This window comes from Dermacentor andersoni, chromosome 2 (genome assembly GCF_023375885.2).
Source record: "Dermacentor andersoni chromosome 2, qqDerAnde1_hic_scaffold, whole genome shotgun sequence".
NCBI lineage: Eukaryota > Metazoa > Arthropoda > Arachnida > Ixodida > Ixodidae > Dermacentor > Dermacentor andersoni.
Window position 1 is genome coordinate 111,505,668 of NC_092815.1, and position 21,436 is coordinate 111,527,103.

The 21,436-nt window shown below is 49.1% G+C and overlaps 1 protein-coding gene across 1 annotated transcript; it reads right to left on the reverse strand.

Moving 5' to 3' along the window:
• Nucleotides 1-2,362: 2,362 nt before the first annotated feature.
• On the reverse strand, nt 2,363-19,106 carry LOC126541212 (uncharacterized). Its single transcript, XM_072286504.1, has 2 exons — nt 18,140-19,106; nt 2,363-8,967 (listed from the first exon to the last, which is right to left on the reverse strand). Exon 1 carries the CDS (start codon nt 19,065-19,067, stop codon nt 18,165-18,167), a length of 903 nt encoding a protein of 300 aa, XP_072142605.1. The 5' UTR covers nt 19,068-19,106; the 3' UTR covers nt 2,363-8,967; nt 18,140-18,164.
• Between the last annotated feature and the right edge of the window lie 2,330 nt (nt 19,107-21,436).

Genomic DNA, 21,436 nt, shown 5'->3' on the forward strand with positions numbered 1-21,436 from the left:
ACGGTTTTGACACACAGGTGTCGCCACCCTTGTCAATCAATTCCGCTTCGATGATTTCTCGGGTTAACCGATTCCAACTTTTGCTGACAAATGAGCAAGTACTAGATACTGGTTTACACGTGACTGTATTTGTGGCGTTTGCCTAATCACGCGTACAATTTCTGCAGTGGGCGTCCAAAAACCCACCTCTCATTTCAATCACATTGTGGCGATGCTCCCGTAGCCTGTCATTAAGACATCGGCCGCTCTGACCAATATAGTTGGGCCCACAGTTCAAAGGCAGATTATAAACTATTCCTTCCGCACAGTCAACGAACTTTGACTGATGTCTATTTTTGCATGCAGGTTGTTTGAGGACACACGCACTGGTCAATCTGCACAAAGATTGCAGTTTATCGGGAGCGGAAAAAAAAACACCTTTACATTGGCCCGCTGGCCAATCCTTTTCAGTCGGTGCGATATGCCGTGGATATGCGGAATGACCGCGACTTTTTTGTAAAGTGTGGAAGACAGTTGCATTAGTTATTTGAGGTGACATGCGCTTCAACAGCGCTTCAGCAACGCTTACGAGGACATGTGTGGTGTGCCCCGCGATCCTGAGGCGAAGTGCCTGTTCAGAGAAGCTGTCGGCCATGAGCTCTGGGCAAGACTTGCTTAAAGAATTGGACAAGCATAACTTCGGGATGCCCCTTTTTACCAGCTTTGAGTGCACTGACGCATACGGGAGCAGTGCCTTGTTGGCACGAGGCTCGTATTTCCAGTAAATACGTTTGTCTGGGAATAGAAACCTGATGTCGGGAAAGTGTAGGCTTCCGTTAGACGGCAACTCACGAGTTAAAACTAAAGGTAAGAAGCCCTGACGTATAAAGGATAGTGCGCTTGTAGCTGGGGTCTTGGAACGCCAGGGCCTGTAGTTGAGCAAAATTTTTAAGTATCATCCACGTACCTAAAGGTTTTCGTGGTGCTAAAATCATGAAGACGGCTGCTGAGGCCTCTGTCCAGTTCAGCTAAAAAGACTACGCTTTCTCACTCACCGCAGTCCCTGATCTCACAGCTCATCTCATTCACCGGTGAGCGAGATCAGCAGTTTGCTTCTCTTCGTAATCACTCGTGAAAGGGCCAAATACGTCACATTTGTCTATGCTATACTCCGAGCTTGAAACATCCATGTTATGAAGTTTTGCAGCGGCTTACAGAAAAGACGCAACACAGTGCGTCCCGGAAGGGGCAGAATTTGGCTGGCCGTAACCGCGGCGGCTGAAGGGCCGGAACTGGGGCGGCACCGAAAGGGAATGCAAACGAAGGGAGTGGGGCAGGGCGGAAGCAGATGGATAGATAGGTATTAGATCAGTAGACACAGTGCGAGAGAGTAAAACATTACTAATTGAGCAAGCGAGATCTCAGAAAGGTGCAGGATCCCCCTTTTGTTCCAAGGACAAGTCGGAGGCGCTGTTGAAGTGGGCACCAACGTGCCATCGCCTCCCAAGTGCGAACGCTGACATATGGCAATCACATCTGGGACTCCCCTCGCGAGACGTGTAGGAAGAGGAAAGAAGGGGAAAAATACTGTATCGTACGAAGTGGCTAAATTTACGGTGCTATATGGCCATCATACTTTTCCGTGTATTCTTGGCTTTGATTAAAGGGCCCCTCACCAGGTCTGGCCATATTGAGCTGAGAAGCGCAGTATTTGCAAAGTATTGCATCGCTACCCGCCGCAGGAAGGTCTGAAATTTCAATCTGAAAGCCGTTTTCCCTTTCCCTCGCGGCGACCGCGCTCCAAGCCGGACGCTGCCGTACACATGTCCCTGGGCCTACGTACTCGTGTTCGCAGTGTGGCGTCAAACATCGAGACACGTGACTTCGAGAAGTGTTCAAGGCAACATCTGTTATTTGTGTGATCTGTTGCTTGAATCGACGAACTGACGCTTAGAGAAATAATAAAACACAAACGGAATGTCTGCGTGGTTTTTGTTTTGCTTTGCGCCGAATTCCCGCGCAAAGAAGCAACTTTTGCTGTATGTCGGATGCGAGCACCATTTCGCCTATGCATGCATGCGATGAGGTGTGCACGCCACTTCATCGCTCGTTGTATGTATGCATGTATGTATGTATGCGCGTATGCATGCATGTATGCATGTATGTGTGTATGCATGTATGTGTGTATGCATGTATGTATGATGCAATTATTGCCGACTGCAGTGCAGCCACTGCAACATGTATTTTATCGGTGAATGTCACATCGGGTGCGCGCACTCACGGAACTCACGGGTAAGTAGACGCAACGTAATACAGTGGTCGTTAGGAATTAGAGAGTACTGCTGGCTCGACATTTTCGAAAAAGTAAAAAAGAATACAAGCGTTAAATTCAACAAATTTCTTTATTACAGATGGCAGAAACATAAATACATATATTACACTCAAAACGGGATCAGTCAAAAAACGATACGGAGCCTGTATTTCATTTATCTCCGCATACTGCAGCCTCAATGAAGCTGTTATAGGAGTGTAATAACAAACATGCACACATTTATAAACAAACTTGGGTGAATTCTGTTCAGTGGCAGTGAACGGACGTCACCCGGTAATGAATTCCAGGTTTCAATTGTTGATGGAAAAAAAGTTGTATTTAAAGAGCACTAAAGGCAAGTACCATGTCGACGTGGACTGCTTAAGTACCATCTCAGAAACCTCGCAACGCTTGTTTCGTGCCAAGAAAAGACTTAGTTTACGAGAAAATTGCATCTGATGGGTCCGAATGCCCTTTTCGGAGTTTAAATCTGCCGCCACCACCCTCTGCTGCCGTCGGCGAATAAAACGGCGCCTGACATACGGTGGTATCAAGCCGCTGCAGCTGCTTTTTGTTCAAGTGGCGTAGACCATCCGGGCATCCCGAGACAGCACATGGAAATTGAATTCTCTGCTACTTGCAGTTTGTGCGAGTTTCGCGAGCAATAAAACCAGCGCAGCACTACGCGATAACGAAACTGCTGAAACGCGAAAGCGTGGGCGGCGCGGAGTCGAGCGAAAACAAAACCTTTCGACCGCCCGCGTCGTTGTAAAGGGTAATGTCCTATTTCTCCAAAAATAAAATAGAACTAGACAAGTAGCATTTTATTTCGTCTTACAATACAATACAGGGATGTTTTTTTGCAACGAGTGGTAGAGTACCAGTGACGGAATTTAACTGAGGAGTGCTTTCATCATCGGGCAAGTACTTGAATGTTCCGGGGGAGTCTATCATGTCCTGCATTTACCTAAATTTCTCAATTATTACAGCTCTGTTCGCGAAAATATTGACACCTTAGAGATTCTCGAGCACTAATATATCACTTTAGCTTGACTTAGTATTTGCCTTTAGTGTCCCTTTAAAGGAAGCTAGGCAAAAAAAAAAAAGGTTGAAAGAGCATGTCGACTCCTCGTAGATGAGGGTTGCAAAAAGGCAAATAGTCATCTAGAGGGGAAAGACGAGAATTGACTTTAGGCATTGAAGTTTGCGACGCTCTGCAAGAGGAGTGAGACCAAGTAGGGGAAGAGGGTTACACCGCGAAAAGTCCTTGTCATATCCTACATACAAAACGCAATGCCTTTTTTCTTTGCACTGTCTATAGTTCTTTTTTGGCGTCACAGTGTGCGTGTGGATTCCATACAACACAGCCATATTAATGGATGAGGCGAATGAGGGTTTTGTATGTTAAATGTTTAGGTGACTTACATCGTCTTGCCCCTGAAGAAACTAGTCTCTTGAGGGCCGTGTTACAGGCGACGTCAAAGTGTTTCAACCATGACAAATCGTGTTAGTAGGATACATAAATATTGAGTTCAAACACTCTACATAAAATATTATTAAAGGGCCCCTCACCAGGTCTGGCCATATTGAGCTGACAAGCGCAGAGCATACAATGCGCGATAACAATCATGTCTGCGAAGTATTACATCGCTAGACGACGCGGAAAGATCCGAAATTTCAAACCGAACTCCGTTTTCCCTTCTCGCGGCCGCCGCGCTCCAAGACGGAGGATGACGTACACGTGCTAGTACGCCTATGCACAAGTGTTCGCGCTGTGACGTCGCTCGTGGCGACACGTGACTTCCGAGAATTATTCTAGGCAACATCTGTTATTTGTGTAATATGTTGCTTGAATGGATGAATTAAAGCCGGGAAAAACAGCCTCGTACTAGTGGCGCGAAGACTGGGCAGACGGCGAAGCTGGCGGCCCCACTTAGGTTATTCTTGGTTCGGCTAAGTTGATGGGTGGTTTTCGTGCAGCGCTTCCGTTTCTTTGGGAGTGACGCCCTTCTGCCGCCCCATCTCTTCCTTCGTCGGAGACCCGGCTGTTCTGTCGGCTCAGCGGAGCTGCTCTTATACCCCCGCGGTGACGTCACACTTAGATCCGCATATGCGCATGCGCGGCATCCACACGGCGCGAACAGGCAACGCTACGGCGAAGCGGTGGCGGCGCGCGATGACGTCATCAGTCGGCGAGGTTATGCTGCGCACGTTCCCCGGCCTAACCACCAGCTTAAGCAGCATCGCTGTCGCAATAATAAAACCGACAAACCGAATATCTGCGTGTTCTTTTTTACTTCGCACCGCAGCAAGAGCCATCTACTTCCGTTTCGTCTACCTGTTCCCGCGTCGTGCAATCACGCGCGCAGACATCGAAACTCATTTTCTACCGTGTTCCAGCGCGGGATCATGCTCTCTGATCCGCTTGTGTCTGCCTCAGTATTCGTGTAGCACCGACTTGTACCGCTAGTAAGATGTTCTCGTGCACAACGCTCAAAACCATGCGCTGCGCGAGATGAGAATCACAACAGCTCGCGTGCCACGCCGTCAGCGGAAGTGAGCCGCGTCGCAAAAGAAAACACAGAAAAAAAAAATGAAGGCGGGGCCTGTGACGTAGGCGTCACGCGATCCTCGAGGCCCGATATGGGAAAACGCAGGGAAGGAATTTCCCCTTGCGCAGACTAGACAGGGCAAGTCGAGAAAGAGTGTCTCGCTTGGCAGGAGCTCGCGGCAAAGAAATAGTTATATCTCTGCTATTAATGAGCAGATTTGAAAAATTCTTCCGGCAGAACGCTTCCTAACAACTTCAAGCGTATAACTAAAATTTGCTATGTGGCCTGGTGAGGGGCCCTATAAAGACATGGGCAAAAAAAGGAAGGGCATGAACATCGCGTGAAGCACATGGAGACAGTTTTGGACAAGTTGATATTGATGTGGTATGCTTTGGACCAGTTACAGAAGTCAGCGAAAGAATTCTTAAGGGCAAGCTTTAGCTCGAGTGCTCCTATCTAAATACATGTAAAAGGAGAATCCGTTTTTCCCGACAACCACTGCACCAAATTTGACGAGGTTTGTTGCATTTATAAGAAAAACTAAAAAGCTAGTTACTGCTGGTTTCAAATTTTCGATTTAGATCAATTTTTTTATTAGAGACGGGCAAAAACCGAAAATTGTCGGCAAACTAAACTGAAGTTTATAACTCTAACTGGGCAATGAAAAATGATAGCGCAATTCTGCGAATTGCGTCTGATAGTACATCTAAAGCGGACAAAATTGATATATCATAAGAAGCCAACAAACACTGACACCAAGGACAACATAGGGAAAATTATTTGTGCTTAATGAATGAAATAAACGATAAATTAATGGAAATTTGTGTTGGAAGGGAATGGAAGTGTTTGTTGGCTTCTTATGATATGACTAATAAAAATCGGGCCCCTCGGTTAACCCCCTTTATTCTCGTTTACAGAAGTGATATGCTACACATTTATCTAAAGAAAATTCAGTAATATGCAACTACAGCTTTTGCAGAACTCATGTACACAACATAAATTCACGTAAGAAATAAATTGACATATCGAATTTGTCCGCTTTGAATGATCTAATTGATGCCATTTGCAGAACCGCGACATCTGTTGATGCAGAGCTATGAATCTATACGTCGTGCTTCTATTTTCGAATTCTTGAAAATCCTTTTAACAAAATTCAGTCCATAAATCGAAATTTCGCTCCCAATAGTGACTAGAATTTAACTCTATCGCTCAAATGCAACAAACTTCATTAATATCTCTTCAGGGGTTATCTCAGAAAATTGTTTTTGCGTTTGACATGTATTTGAATAGGCCTCGTCGGAGTTGGGCCCGAGCTAAAGCTTCCTCTTAAGGACAACATGATCAGTTGGAGATTTATTTGCTTTTTTATAAAACGCAATCGTCTGCAAAAAGGCGTATTTTAACTGAGGTGTGGAGGGGAAGATCGTTAATAAAGCAGGAATACAAAAGGACCCAGTACTGAGCCTTGGGGAACCCCTAATGCAGACATTAGGGGTTAGTTCAAACGTACATATTGTGAGCGCTGGGACAGAAAGTCTGATATACATCTAACCAAAGATGCATTGTTTAGTATAGCGAATAGCTTGTGCATAAGTTTAGGGTGTGAGACAGTGTCGAAGGCCTTTGCAAAGTCAATAAAAATAGCATCAATCTGGTCACCTATGTCTAAAGAGCTGTTGATGTCGTGAACGAATTCTGTCATTTGTGTTATAGGGCTGAGGGCGCGACTAAAACCATGCTGGAAAGAGCATAAAATCTTGATATCTTAAAAAAATACATATGTTTTAAGTTAATGCGGTCGAGTAATTTACATGAATGTGCTGTTAAGGAGACGGGCCTATATTTAGATAACAATTTAACGTTACCTTACTTAAATAAGGGGATAATTGAAGCCCGTTTCCACGAGGGAGGGAATGTGGTGGTTGAGAGAGAGATGTTCTAAATAAAACTGTTACGACATCTGCTGCACCAAAGAGAGTATGGGTTTGATTGCGGCTGCGTCGCAAGACTATAAGAGGCACCGGTGGCGAAGCATGTCACGGGCCCCCGTGTTCCCGCTAGCAGTGGTCGCGCCTGTACAACGAAGAAGCGGCGGGGCGCGTCCAGCATGGATCACTTTCGCGGACAGTTTTCACGGTGACCCTTGACTGGCCCAGACGGCCCATAAACAGATCGGCGCCTTAACGAGGCGCCGCGCCGGTCGCCAGGTGGAGCAAAAGCGAGTTCTCCCAAAAAATGATCACTCCTCGAGAATGCATCAAGAGAATAACAAAGCAGCACACCCATTGGGGTCGCCACCAACAATATATATACACAAGCCGGCAAAAAACCCGGCGAAGTCCAACAACTTTGCACTTGGGCGAACAGGAACATGAGAGAACAACAAAGTTCTGGAGTCGCTGCACCGAAACACACCTGGCCATTCCGTAATCACTTGGTTTGTGCGTGTTTGTGCAACCTACAGGACGGACATTTAAGATTCGGCACACAGCCAGACGAGTTTCAGTGGTGCAGCGGTCAGCGACTCGAAAGAGCTCTAACAGAATTTTAGCATACCGTTACTGTCGCGGCACCACGACAGCCTTCGCGTATGATTTTTTTTTTTTTCGCGCCAACTAGCTAGCGTGCTTCAACTTGGCCAGGTGACCGAAGCGCTAAGAGTACGCGGCAACTCTAGGTCAAAGCGACCTAATAAACTCTAGGTAATGGGAGCACCCAAAAATAGCATCTGCGGCATTGAGCACAAATTACTTCTGCCGTCTGATGAACCGATAAACTAGATGGAAGGGCACGAGGAGCGTTTCTTTTTTTCACCCAGTCGTCGCATTACAAATGCGGCAGGTAATCGAACCCGCTGCCTCACGCTCGACAGCAAACGCCAGATGCAGTACGACATTTCCTCCCTTTAGTGGAATGATTAGTGAGGAATCCCACAAAGAAAGTTGGCACCGACTGCTGCATTCAATAATAGGCTTTCTTGAGCGTATGAAGATTCTTTTTATGGCATCCCCGCTGTGAAACAGGGCAGCGGGAAATGGCCACGTAGTCTTCTGGACTTAATCAGCTATTGCTACTACTATCGCAGCGTTTTGTTTCTCTCCTTGGTCATTTCTTTTCCTCTCATTAAATTGAGATCTATTATGTATACAGTTACCTTCGTTGTTTTTTTTTTTTTCTCATCCAACGCTACTATTGTTGCTGTGCCATCTGACAGCCGTATCGGTTAAAAAGTACTCTTTTGCAAGCTAGTTGGCTTATACTCAAATTATTAACGCACTGTGCTATACAATCACCGTTAGGTGCGGGAAAGGTCAGAAAAGTGCGCTCTTTCCTATCGTATCTCTCCTTTCCGCACCTAACGGCCATTGCTTCGCGCACTACGTTAATAGTTTCCCTACCAGTTGACCGAGTTGACATAGCCACTGCCCCACAAGAGGTGGTGCTCGCCGGTCATCGCGATTGCTTTTCTGAGCGGAAGTCTCACTACTTACTCAGGCGTATGTGAACTGTCGGGAAACTTTTCTTTTCTTCCTTTCCCCTTTCCCCCCTTTTTCTTTTTTCCTTTTCTTCCTTTTTCTCTTTTTTTTTCTTTTCTTTTTTTAACGCTCGGTGATGCAAAATATGGAGGACTGTTCACCTTTCATAGTGAAACGCGATAGCATTCAAAGATCCCTGACTGTCATCGCGTCCCGGCAACTGGAGCGCATGTGACCGCAATGTAACCGAAGGCGGGCTTTATGGTAGAAACGCGGCCTCTTGCGAGGGGCCTCGATTTTGCCACGTATCTTAGCTTGAGAAATTCAATTAGGTCCCTCTATGGCTTGCGTCACATGGACGGGCTGGGTGTACGTGGCTCGAAAATCTGTTTGCCGTAAACAACGTCCGACGCGGGACGCCGGATTTTCTGGGACACTGGCTCCTCGACGCTTTCGCGCTAAAACATCGCTAAAACGTCCGCTAAATCTGGGTGCGCCCTTTCACAAACATCACCACGTTGCGTTGTGGCCCGCGGAGCGGAAAACAGGTGGCGTTAACAAGACGGTGAGGGTAGGCTTCAGGCTTCCAAGGCATGAGACAAGCCGGCTTCCTTCACCAAAGGCACGACGGTAAGAAGAGATTGTCCCCCTGTGAAAAAGAAAAAGAAATAAACATCGTCGGGTCATTGTTGGACACTTTTACACTTCTCAAAAGAGGCAACATTTGCGTCAACCGAGGTTCGCATACTATAGACAGTGACAGCCGTGCCAGCTCTGACGCACTGGTGGTATAGCTTGCAAGGCGCGGTGCCCCCAGCAACACTTCACAAACGTGATCAGCTGCTGAAACTTGTGCTAAGCGGCGAGCTTTGTTTGCGCGATTAGAAATCCCGTCCGTTGGACACGTGTTGGACACGGCATTCTCGTGAAGGTATGCCGGACATTACTTCCTTTGTTCGCTGCGGTGCGAAGGTTGATCCAATTACTTGAATGCGAACACTGCCACTGTGAGCCACGCTTAAACCGCGCGCGAGTTGTCTTGCAGAAGCGGGAAAGCAGCAACTTCAAGGCGCAAGCGCAATGCTCTATATTGGTTTGGTTCGAGCGTAATGCACAAGGCTTCCACGTACGTCCAACAACTTGAGCAGACAATGAGATGCCGCCACAGACGCACGCATCTGTAACTGAGGAAACTAGTAACAGAAATGCAAACATGCAAAACGGTTATATGTTGAAAAGGAATGCGCTTCGAACAAGGCCCATGCGTATCGAGGAATCCTTGCAGAGGAGCCCACTTCGCTTGTAGCCGTTCTTGACGCGTGAGGAGACTTGGGAAACCAAAAGGAGACCCGCGAATAAAATATGGGATTATGCGAGGACTTAGTTTTCATTCGTAATTGTTCTACTTCTTGCTGTTTTCTTTTACGCCCTATGTTCATGCATTTATTCACAAAACGTCCCTATATACAGTGTACCACTTCGGAACCTCTTTCAGTACATTAATATGCTGGATTATGGACACCTTGTCAGTGTCTGAAATTAAACTGACGCCACCCAGAAGCATTCACACAGGCCTCTCTTTCAAACCATTAATTTTGTGGTAAGATGTTCATTAGTAGAAATGAAACTGACGGCTAAACTTTCACTGTCTTGAATTCCGCGCTAAAGAGCCAGCGCCGGAAACACAGGTTTCAAAGTATCTTCTTCGCATTTAGACCGTTGTGGCGCCATTAGCAGCTCTGAAACCTTTGTAATTCCAAGCTTCGTGTCCCTTAGAACACAATGTAGAATCAAAATAGCGCTCGGTACATGCACAGCAGCCTAGCGAGGGGCTGGCGCCACCTCATAGTGTGTATGTTTAGGGGACCCACTCCCTCATAGCCAATCATAATGCTTGCATTCGTGAACTCAAGCTCTTTCCCCATCCCGATTGAACATCGGAGGTATTCTAAGTCGAGCAGGAACACGCCCTTTCGCCCCGCGGATTACGCTCGGCGCGAGCGGCAACGCGAGCTCGCACGAGAACGGCAGCGCCGACGTCGCGCAAATCCTGAGCTTCCAGAACGAGAAGCGCAAGCAAAGCGCCAGCGCAGGCAAGCCAACCCCCACTTTCAAGTCAAGGCAATACAAGCCAAGTGTCAGCAGAGGCAAGCTAACCCCCAATTCCGAGAGCAAGGGGCAGAGCGAAGACGTCGACGCAGTGAGATTCCTAGCACGGAGGGAGGGTGCCGATGGACGGTTCAAGAGAGAATTCGTCGACCGCGAGTGCGGCCACAGCTGCAAGGTGCGCGTGATACGACTGGTTTGATGACAACCTGACGCAAGCGAAGAGTGTGCGCAATACGGAACCGAAGCTCGAACCTAGCAAAACGACGACAACGAGACAAGACTCGCGAAAATCCCGTTAAAAACAAGTGCAAACTTGAGAAAACGACCACAAACTTCGCTGTTTTGACAGCTATGACTGCGTGGAACTTGCTGTACTTTTTTCTTTTCTTTAAAGGCTGCACATTTCCCACGACTACCACTACATATACAGAGGTTATCCCACATAACTTGAGCCAATGTTTTAAACATGAAAGGCACTCCGGACGAGAGTTCAACCGAATGCATAATGTTGGCACTGGCCTAGAGTTGTTCAGGCTATTCCTTATTTTCCTGTTAACTAACGAATTAGTCATGTTTAAACAATCAACTTTTTTTAAGTATTGGCTGCACACCCCAAGTGTGATATGCAAAGTTGTAGAGCACCTTGAGAAACCTCAATTTTTTCCAACACAATATATCTCACGTGGTCCTTTTTTCCTGCGTTCCAAAGATAGCCTGCGAAATATGAAAAAATACCACGTGACGGGTCGCTTGCGCACAGTTATTGCGCTGCTTTCAAGCGTGCGATGGATGAACAAGGTCGGCTGCAGCGTGGCTGGCCCGCGACAGGGCGTTATGCGTGGTGTAGGTATCTGGGCATGCGGCTCTTATCGCATGACGGCGCAAATGCATGCTGCTGGCCAAGCGTTGCCGAAGCGATAAAGCGTCTAGGGCCCCGAAAAAGAAAAGACAAAAGCAGCATTTTGATTCTGCTTGAAAGAAGGAAAGAGCGAACCGCGTGGGAACGATTGGAGGCGATGACGTCTGCTACAATTTTGCCTTTGTACACGAATGGGGTAGTTCTCGAACTGAACGGTGATACTACAACTTTAAGCCTTAGGGCTCGAATAACAGCGGATAGATCACGCGCGGACAAAACTAATGATAAAAAAACTTGGCTATATTCAAGGAAGGTTACGCATGTCTTCAGGATCAAGTATGTGGGTCACCAACCACATCAGAGAACCTAAGAGAAAAAAATAAGACAAGTCTGCAACGCCATCCCTGATACCATGATCAAGAACGCCTCGGAAAATGCGCCTATGAGATGCCAAATGTGCATTGCAGCAGATGGTGACCTCTTAAAACACGCATTATAACCAAGGGGCGCTTTTTGGATTGAAGGTCACTAGAATACCATTCCGGTCCTAACGCCGCCTCCCCACCTAATCCCATTGCACTCCGTCGGCAGGCTGCAGCTCTTGCCCATTTCAAGCATCAAAAAATAAAGCTATGCTCTTTGTTCTGTTTCGTCTCCTTAGACGCTTTATCGCTTCGGCACCGCTCGGCCAGCAGCACGCATTTGCGCCGTCATGCGATAAAAGCCGCATGCCCAGATACATACACCAGACATAACGCCCTGTCGCGGGCCAGACTCGCTGCATCCATCGCACGCTTGAGAGCAGCACAACAACAGTGCGCAAGCGCCCAGTCACGTGGTATTTTTTCATAATTCGCGGGCTTTCTTTGGAACGCGGAAGGAGCACGTGAGATATATCGTGTTGGAAATAATTTATTGAGAGATTTCTCAAAGTGCTCTACAACTTAGCGTATCACACTTGCGGTCTGCAGCCAATGCGTTAACAGTTGATAATTAAACATAACTAATCCGTCAGTTAAAGGGAAAATAAAAAAACAACTTGAGTAACTGTAGACCAGTGCCAACGTTACGCATTCGGTTCAAGTCGCGTCCGGAGTGCCTTTCATTTTTAAAACCTTGGCTCAAGTTATGTGGGACAACCTGTAAGTTGTTACAAAGGGTCATTGCAAGTAGTGCACACGGGAAGCGAGAGTGGAGAAACAGGAGGGCGACGTTGCTCCTACAATTTCCATGGTTCTTGTGCCTTGGCGATAATTAAATCAGCCCTTTAACCCTCTCCGTAGACCGTAACAGATTGGTGGAGGTGCGGGGTAAGACGAACACAACGACGGAAGCTCTCCCATTGCCCCTAGCGCAGCGCGTTGAGGTGTCCTCCACGGAGAGACAGTTACTGCGCTGCACTTTCCCAGCTTCCCTTCCTCTTCCACCACCAAGAATCTCCATCTCTCTCTCTACTCCCTGGACTTCGCCGAGGCAGCCGCCTTGCCGGACTTCCGTCTTCGCCGATCGAGGTTATAGACCACTGATGCGGTGGGGGTAACTTCTACGGTTTCCCTGCCATTCTATCGAGTGCCGCCGAACTTCGGCGAGACCTCCGGAAAAGACCTCGATGAGTGACTGAAGAAATACAAGCGGTCGAGCAGAAGCAACGGCTTGGACTCGGCAGCGCAACTCAGTCATGCTGCCTTTTCGCAAACATTACTCTCAAGTGGTATGAAAACCATGGACATGTTCACAACTCGGGATCGTTTTGCTAAGGAAGCGCAGAAGTGCTTCGGCGATTCTAACGCGAAGGAGAAGCGATCGGAGCAGACTGGCTCAGAGGACACATCTTCCAGGGGAGACATGTACCACATATATAAAAGTAATTTTAAAGTTGCGCAGGAAATCCCAGGATGCCTGACGAGGACAAGGTTGGACACGTTCTGAACGGGATAGCCGAATACGTGTACAATTTCCCGATTCGCAAAGAGAACCTGAAATCAGTGCCCGAAGCAACGCAGCACTGTCGCACATTTGAAACCCTGAAGATGCGACGGATAGCTCCGAAATTTGGCCGTCTGTCGAAAGTCCCAACTGTGACCAGTGTTAACACAAAGTAGCCTACTGACCTGTCGCCGAAAATACGGCAGATTGTAAGAGAAGATGTCAGCAAATGTCTCATTGCCCCAGTGACTGTCAGGACGGTTATGCAACCGAAACAGGATGCACGCGAACGCCGGATGCTCCAGCCCCATGGCAGCCATCAGTTAATGCAGCAGATGTGGTCGATGAATACCAAGGTACACTGCGATCTGGGTACTGATATCGACCACCCTCCACTTACGAACGCCGTTTTCGCTCGTCGCGTTTCTCTCAACCAACGTCGGCTGGCTACCGTCCCCACGAAGGGCGGTGCTACCATTCAATTTCTTCTGAGGCGTGGTTAATCCGAGCTGCCACAGGCGTCTCGACCCCTTCCGGTGTGCTACAGCTGTGGCGTCCCGGGTCACATCTCGCGCTTTTGCAACTACCGCCCTTCATACCAGCGGCAGCCCTCGCACATGTCTTTCCAGCCTTTCCACCGCCCGTTCTCTACGCCACGGCCACCACGCACGCCTGCCGGTTTACGCTACCCCTCGCCAGCCTCTGATCTAAGCTTAAGGGCAACTCCGGCGATTTTTCGATGTCCACTGATGTTAGTAAATTTTTGAAGATGTGTTATCTTTTGCACTCAGATTACCTGTGCCAAACTATATGCCTGCAAGTCGTTCAGTTTTCCTGAAAATGAATTTTAAAAGCTGGTTGCGTCCCCGACTCATGACTTCCTACTGGCCTACCTGTGTTTGTGACGTCAGAGACTACCCCTCCACTGTCGCTGAAATCGTCGCTGTCTAGTTTGTTGTCTAGAGTGTTGGACACCGGGGCCGCACGTTTCAGCTTCGCTCGTCAACCATCTGTACGGAGTGCTTGTGCGGTCAATTATTTTCCTGTTTTCTTTTCGATTTTTTTTTATTTGGGCTTTTATTGTGGAGCAAAAGTTCTCGGAACTTGCGACGTTCTCTCTGTCTCCATTGTAGAAATACAGCGCAGCCCATTTTGAAAAGTACCTTATTGATACAGCTCGATTTTCGCTTTCACGTTCCTTCAAATGTGCGTAGAGTCTACAGTTATAGACTGGCCGGAAATTAGCAAGTAGCACAAGGGATTACTGGCGTCGTTTGATACTATCGCTTCTCGAGGCAATTTCCACTTCAAGCGGTTACCTTTGGCTTATTTGCCCAACAGTTTCGGTTGGCGGACCGAGTTTCTATAAGGGCTACAGTGAAGCCCCGCGACACATTCTCTTCATATATGTAGGTAGAAAAAAAAGGCGTTCCCCATGACACCCGTCTTTGGGAACGTTTCAAGGACCTGAGCACTGCCAGTGATGAGGGGAGTCACTCCGCGAGTGCGCGGTGAATGACCCTCTTAAACAGAGGCAATCTCTTTGCCGACGGCGCTCTCACTCATTTTCTTCGTCTTTTTTGTTTCTCCCTGCACATACGAAGAGACTGTCGCGAGAATTTACTGCAGCCTTTTTAAAAAGGTGGGTCCAGCTACCAAACTGTTCGGCAGATAAACCAAAGGCAGCCGCGTGAAGTTCTGCTTCTCACCTGTCATATATATATATATATATATATATATATATATATATCTCCAGGAGCCGCACGTGCAGGTGCGATTTTTTTTCTTTCCTACAAACAAGGCTACTTGTGCGGTCTTTAGGGACGGAAGGGCTGCGCTCGCCGAAACAAGCGTTCCGAGAAAAATTGGACCCCACCCGAGAGCGGGAACGACACAACCAGACGGAACACGTGCAGGCCGAAGCGGTCATCTCGGAAGTCACGGTCAAAGAGAAGCAAGTGTGCAAGAAGGTTCCAGTTCGGTATTGGACCAGTGTTGCTGTTTGTGGCTGCTCTTGACTGACATCTAGGCGCAATCTATAGCCAATTAACAAGCACGGTTGCAAGTGCCGATAAAAAAAAAATTCACGATAACTTCTCGAATCAATCCCTACAGCATCGTACGCGTCGATATTAGTAGCCTAAAGTCCTGCACGGAAGGAACGAAAAGCACCCAGCAGACGACACGCGAGCACTTCGATGACGTAATCCGTGCGAAGCGACACTACAGGTCTATTCGATTCAGCCAAGTTTCTCTGCACCTTCTGCACCTATTCACGGTGCGCTGCACCTAGGCTTTCGATTCTCCGAAGTGCAGCAGGGCACCCTGCATCCCCGTGCACGATTGAACGGGGTGCAATACAAGGTGTCGCCGCGGTGCAGTGCACCCTTGAACCTTGCAGCCCGGCACACCATAACTGGCACCCCCTGCACCTTTTCGTTTGTGGTGCCGTGCACCTTTTTCTGAATCGAACAAAACTTACTTTCGTCACTCATGTGCGCGACGATGCTGCGGTGCCGCGAGGCTACGCCCGCAGTACTGAAACGGGTGACACGTAGTGCACATCGTTCGAGGGCAGGGAATGCCGGCAGCAAGACTTGACGAGCGATTGAGAGAAGCGGGGTTTTAGTTACTCGCATATAAGGAAAGTTAACACAAAATGGAGGAAACGAACCAGAAAATGGTTCAAGCAAACAATTGGACAGCAGTGGCTGGGGGGGGGGGGGGGGGCGCGAATCATCGGAAATGAAACCAAGAATCATAGGTTTAAAAAACGTGTAAAATATGGATGCATACGAATTCGGCACTGGGAACATGCATATCCACAAGATGCATCGAGTCAAGCACCAAGGATTGACACATTATGCGGTGCGTGTGGAGAGGAGGAAACAGCTAGACCCGGTACTTTTCTGCAAAGAGCTTCGCCCTACCGTTCAAAGCAACGGGGCTGATTTTTTTTCTTTCATGCATTGGGGTTTGGGGACAGTGGAAGCAGAATAGACTAAGCGGGTAGAAATAAGAAAACAGGTTATCTGACGGGTCGCTGAAATTGAGGCAAGAGTGAAATTGCACCCTCCACTAAATACAAAATATACTAGTAGTCGCGGCTAAGTGGCGTGAATCGCCGCCTGATTTACTTGTCAGCGACATGCATGCGCACACCGTGGGTGAGGCGCCTATACTGCATAGAAAGTAAGTATGGCCTGTTTCGCTCCCCTATCAGTGCAAACTCACCGGCGGATTGGGTAAAACAGGCGCGGCAACGAGTACAAGATTAAGAAGAAACACGTGGGATGCGAAATGTGGCAGCGAAGGTGACCTTGGCTGTGTACCGATGTCATAAGAACTCTATTGGCATGGTGCACCTATATGCTCTTTGAAGCAAGAGCTGGTGCGCTTCGTAAGTACACTTGTGGGCCTTCGAAGCATAAACAGTGATGTGCGGTGCCGGGCGTGCGGAAAAGCGGAGAAACATTGAACATGTGGTGCTACGGTGCGAAGGCATCGGGCCATCTGCTGCGCAGGGTTTATATCTGGAGGCTGCTCTGGGTTTCGATCAGACTAGTTGAAGGGACGGTGCATGCGGTGTAGCCAGAGCCGTAGTCGCGGATACAAAGAGGCGCCTTGAATGCTAGCGAGCGGCGCTTGCGGATGGTCCCATGACTGCATATCAATGTAGCGTGTTCTCCCCTTTTCTTTTCTCTTTCTTTTGGTGTGCTTTCCTTTTCCTACCTGTGCCTGCTTTGCTCGATAGGTAGGCAGTAGAGCGTCATTCTGGCTTGGGCGTGGTTGCCACGTCCACCCGACACAAAGGGTTGGCCACATCATTTAAAGGGGAACTTAAAGGGGGATTTTTCGATGTCCACTGATCTTAATTAAAGTTTCAAGGTTGGTTGCGTTCTCGACTCGTGCGACTTTCTACTGGCCATTCTGTGTTTGTGACGTCAGAGACTACACCACCACTCGCTGTCTAAAAAAAATTATGGGGTTTTACGTGCCAAAACCACTTTCTGACTATGAGGCACGCCGTAGTGGAGGAGTCCGGAAATTTCGACCACCTGGGTTTTTTTAACGTGCACCAAAATTAAGTACACGGGTGTGTTCGCATTTCGCCCCCATCGAAATGCGGCCGCCGTGGCCGGGATTCGATCCCGCGACCTCGTGCTCAGCAGTCCAACACCATAGCCACTGAGCAACCACGGCGGGTTCACTCGCTGTCTAGTTCAGAAACTCAAAGCTCCCTGTGTCGTCAGGAGACATCATCAAATTCGCTTATTTGGTGTTGACGCCACGTGTACTGCGTGCTGAGCACGCGTTCTGCGTGTTTGCAATGTGGTGGTGTAGGACCTGACGTGATTGACTCAACGTGACGTCACACGAAGGGGCTACCCATTTCGGTATCTGGTTTATTGGCCATTTAATATTATGGGTTTCTAGGCAAACAACCACCCCACCGGTGACAAGCCTGTGAATGCCATTTGAAAATAACAATATCCTCATATGGTTAAAAAAACGCTGGTGTGGCATTTAAAGGGTTCAGCCTTATCCATCCAGTCACGCGCTCCCGTGTTCACGTTCAAAAAGATCACGATAGTACATCTGTTGCAAAGCGTGCTGCACCATATCTGCCTGCTTATCGTCGTTCGTAACTTTTCATGCATGAAGACGGAACCATTTCCGTCAGTGGCATTTCTGTCGTAAGTAGATGTCACAAAAGTAGCACGTAGAATATATTTTGGTTGCTCTAATCGCAGTGCGTAGAAGACTCAGTGGCTTGGCAATGTTGGAATTTTTTTTTAAATTTTACTTAGCCGAGACAAAATAGCGCACATCGCGAATCACAACCGTACACACGCCTGTCTCGAGCACTGCAAAGAAAAAACTAACGCGAGCGGAGTAGAAGGTTGTCGAAACTTGAAAAACTCACGTTATCGGGCACGTAAACAGGAAGCCTAGTACATGGGCATGCCGATGGGCAGGCCGCGACGCTGGTCTTGGGCCGAAGCGTAGCCAGGAGGTGTGCCGCCATACATGTAGGCGGCGGCGGCGGCAGCGGCAGCCGCCTGTGAATATCCGGCTTGCACGGCAGCAGAGGCGAGTGCCGAGTTTTGGTGCGCCGCTCCGTACATGTCGGCGTACAGGGATCCCGGCCCGATGTCCACGGGAGCGCCGGGCGACTTGTAGGGTCCCGCCGCGAACGGCTTCACGTCCGGAGGGTACGGCGAGTAGGTGCCAGACAGCGCCGGGCTGCTCGAAGACGAGTGCGGCGAGATCTGCTGAGGCGTGGCGTCCCTCGTGTAGATCTGCGGCCCGGCGGCTGCCACCGCAGCTGCGTTCGACGCGTGAAATTGGGCCAGCCCGTGCTGCTGGTGATGCAGGTAGGCCCTGCACGGGTCCCCCATGAAACCGCCTGGCGCCATGGGGTAAGGCTGGTCCAGCTTCTTGGAGGTCGGAGCCTTGGCCTTGCGTCGAGGCCGGTATTTGTAGTCCGGGTAATCTCGCATGTGCTGCTCGCGCAGCCGCTTGGCCTCGTCGATGAACGGCCGCTTGTCGTCCTCGTCCAGCTGCTTCCACTCGGCACCCAGCCGCTTGGATATCTCCGAGTTGTGCATCTTGGGGTGTTCCGCTGCGATTTTGCGACGCTGCGCGCGCGACCACACCATGAACGCGTTCATGGGCCGTTTGATGTGGTCCCGGCGATCGACACCACCAGCGTTACAAGCACTGCCATTCGAGCCGCTTGCTGGCGCGATAACGGGAGGACCGTGCTGCTGCTGCTGTGGTTGCTGTAAAGCCACGTTGACAGGCACGGCCTGGTACGGCTGCTGCATCCCGAGGAGGCCGCCCACGTTCATCCTGTGTGACACGAGGTAGAATGGTCGTGCGCGTGCACCGTCCGGTCGTGTCCCGCGGTTTAGCCGGAAAAAAACCTTTCGTCATTGGTTACATGTCACGTGTTCGGAAAGGAGGACAGTTCTCTCACTTCCCCCACGTGCGTAACACCCTCGCCCTCTTTTTTCGCCTTTGCATAAAAGCTACTTGTTCCCTTCCTTGAATGGTTCCCCCACGGAGCCGATCGTCTCGTTCGTCATCCCCTTCCCCTTTCAAGTCATGTAACCTCTAGGCCCCATTGTTCGGCGGCTGAGTCTGAGTGCGTCCAACTTAAGCGAGAGAGAAAGGAAGGGGGGATTGCCACTGCCGCCCTCCCCACCCATTTAAGGGGTTTGTTCCCTCTTCGGCGTTTACGCTTTCGCGTTTATAGACGTGCATGCGATATCGCTAAAGCCTCAACAGTTGTAGCCCGTTATCGTCGTGGGTGACACGTTGTAAGAGGGTATGCAAGAAGGAACAAATGCGGTTCGGTGTGATTACGGAAACGACGGGTACAATGCCGACGCAAAGCGCTTTCCAGCTATTCGACGATACGCGAGAGCCCGACACAACCGCGTTCTATCTGTGACGTCACGTCAGCCGATGAGCTAGTAGAGACTGAACCATATTCTTAAGTTCGATAGCCGACCCACACCACGTCCAAGTGCGACACCGATGAGATCGGAGGCGCATTGGCTTTAATATTTTTTCCCCCCTGAATGTGTACCACTCTGTTCAGGCAATGTTCCACGTAAAAGAAACGCAGAAAACATAAGACTGCTAGCAGCTTATGACTGCTCTCCACGAACAGCCCAGCGACCTGCTCCAGTTCTTGAGTAACGGTGATCTGAGCAAAAGCAAAAAAAAAAAAAAATCTTTTTGACCCACGTTACGCTGCCTTGAATGCCAAGGGATTAAGAATTGTAAGTGCAACGAAATGGTACTTGTTGGTTCATCTCGAACGCCAGTAGTTGCGCGCTCATTAAAGACAGGGACGAAAAAGGAGACACACGGGCGCTAAGAATTACGCTGCTCAAATGTCGGGGGCGTCAAGCGCGAGACACGGCACTGGTTTTCATTCCGCTTCTCGTAACGTCGCTCTACAAGTGGCACTATGCCTCGAAGAGGTCCGAATCATACAGCCGCGCAAACAAAGGTCTCATCAGTGCACGTGCCTGTGGAAACTCGCGCTAAGCTTCAAGAGGCATCGGAACATTCCATTCATCTGGGCGGCATTCGCATTGTCGCCGTCGGCAAAGAGCCCCTCCCCACTCTTTCTCTCTGTCTCCTCGTTCGGCCCGGCTTGTTGGAGCGGGGTGCCTCACACAAAGCCGAATCCGTGCAGGGCGGCCGCTTCTTCGCGGCTTGCATTTCCATTGAAGACTACAAAAGAAAATGTCGCCGAGCAAGGCGCGCTTATCTGCGTCACCATCAGCTGGTTTCTACTTGGCGTAGTAAAGCGACCGCGGTGTTTCCAGCAGTGGTACGGTAAGCCAGCCCAGTCCCTCGAAGAGAGCGCGTTTCTTTCCCTTCGGAGCCGCGCCTACAGGCCGCCCCTTTTGTTCCCGAAGCTACCACTCTTTGGGAGACTAATCCTGTCGGGAATACGCGCCTTTTGTTGCCTTTTGTACAGTAGCATTGCTACATAACCGCAAGCCAAGAATTCTACGAAAGCATTGTTTGCAATCACGCGTACCTCGAAGCGCACCTGTCTTGAAGCGAGCCCGCGAAACAAACCAAAGAAGTTTTCACATGGACGCCTAACTGCATGCGATAACATTAGCAGCAAAAACGCGTATCGAGGGGCTTCAGCAGGCAAGTACCGAGGGTTTTTATGCGGGGAGGTCCAACCCAATGTAACCTTTACAAGCAAAAGAGGCGGGGGGGGGGGGGGGGGCTAATGCCCGCCGTTCACCGTAAGGACGCGTAAACCCGCAAGAGAGAAATAAAATAAGGTGTATCTCACAGGTAAGTCTGTGAGATACACCTCTACTTTACTTGACAAACAAGGAACCACGTCAAATGGACTTGCGCAGGAAGAACACTGCCAAGAACAAGTAATCAAGATAAATTGTGAAATATAGATTTCTAGTAGCGTTTTTTTAATTAGCTCCAGAAAAATTATATATATATACGCGGATCAATCACAATTCCTTTGGATCGCTCGTTTACTGCTCTACCAAGCTAAGTGCCAAAACCGACTCGTATTGTTATTCGGAAAGTTGCGTAGCGATGCGTGACCGGTAGCCCCGTACAGGACGAGCGCAATGTAGTCCTGGCGCGCTCGGCACTGGTTTCGGTTTCGCCAACCTCGCACGACCTCTCCAGTCAAGGCAGATACAATAACTCGGCG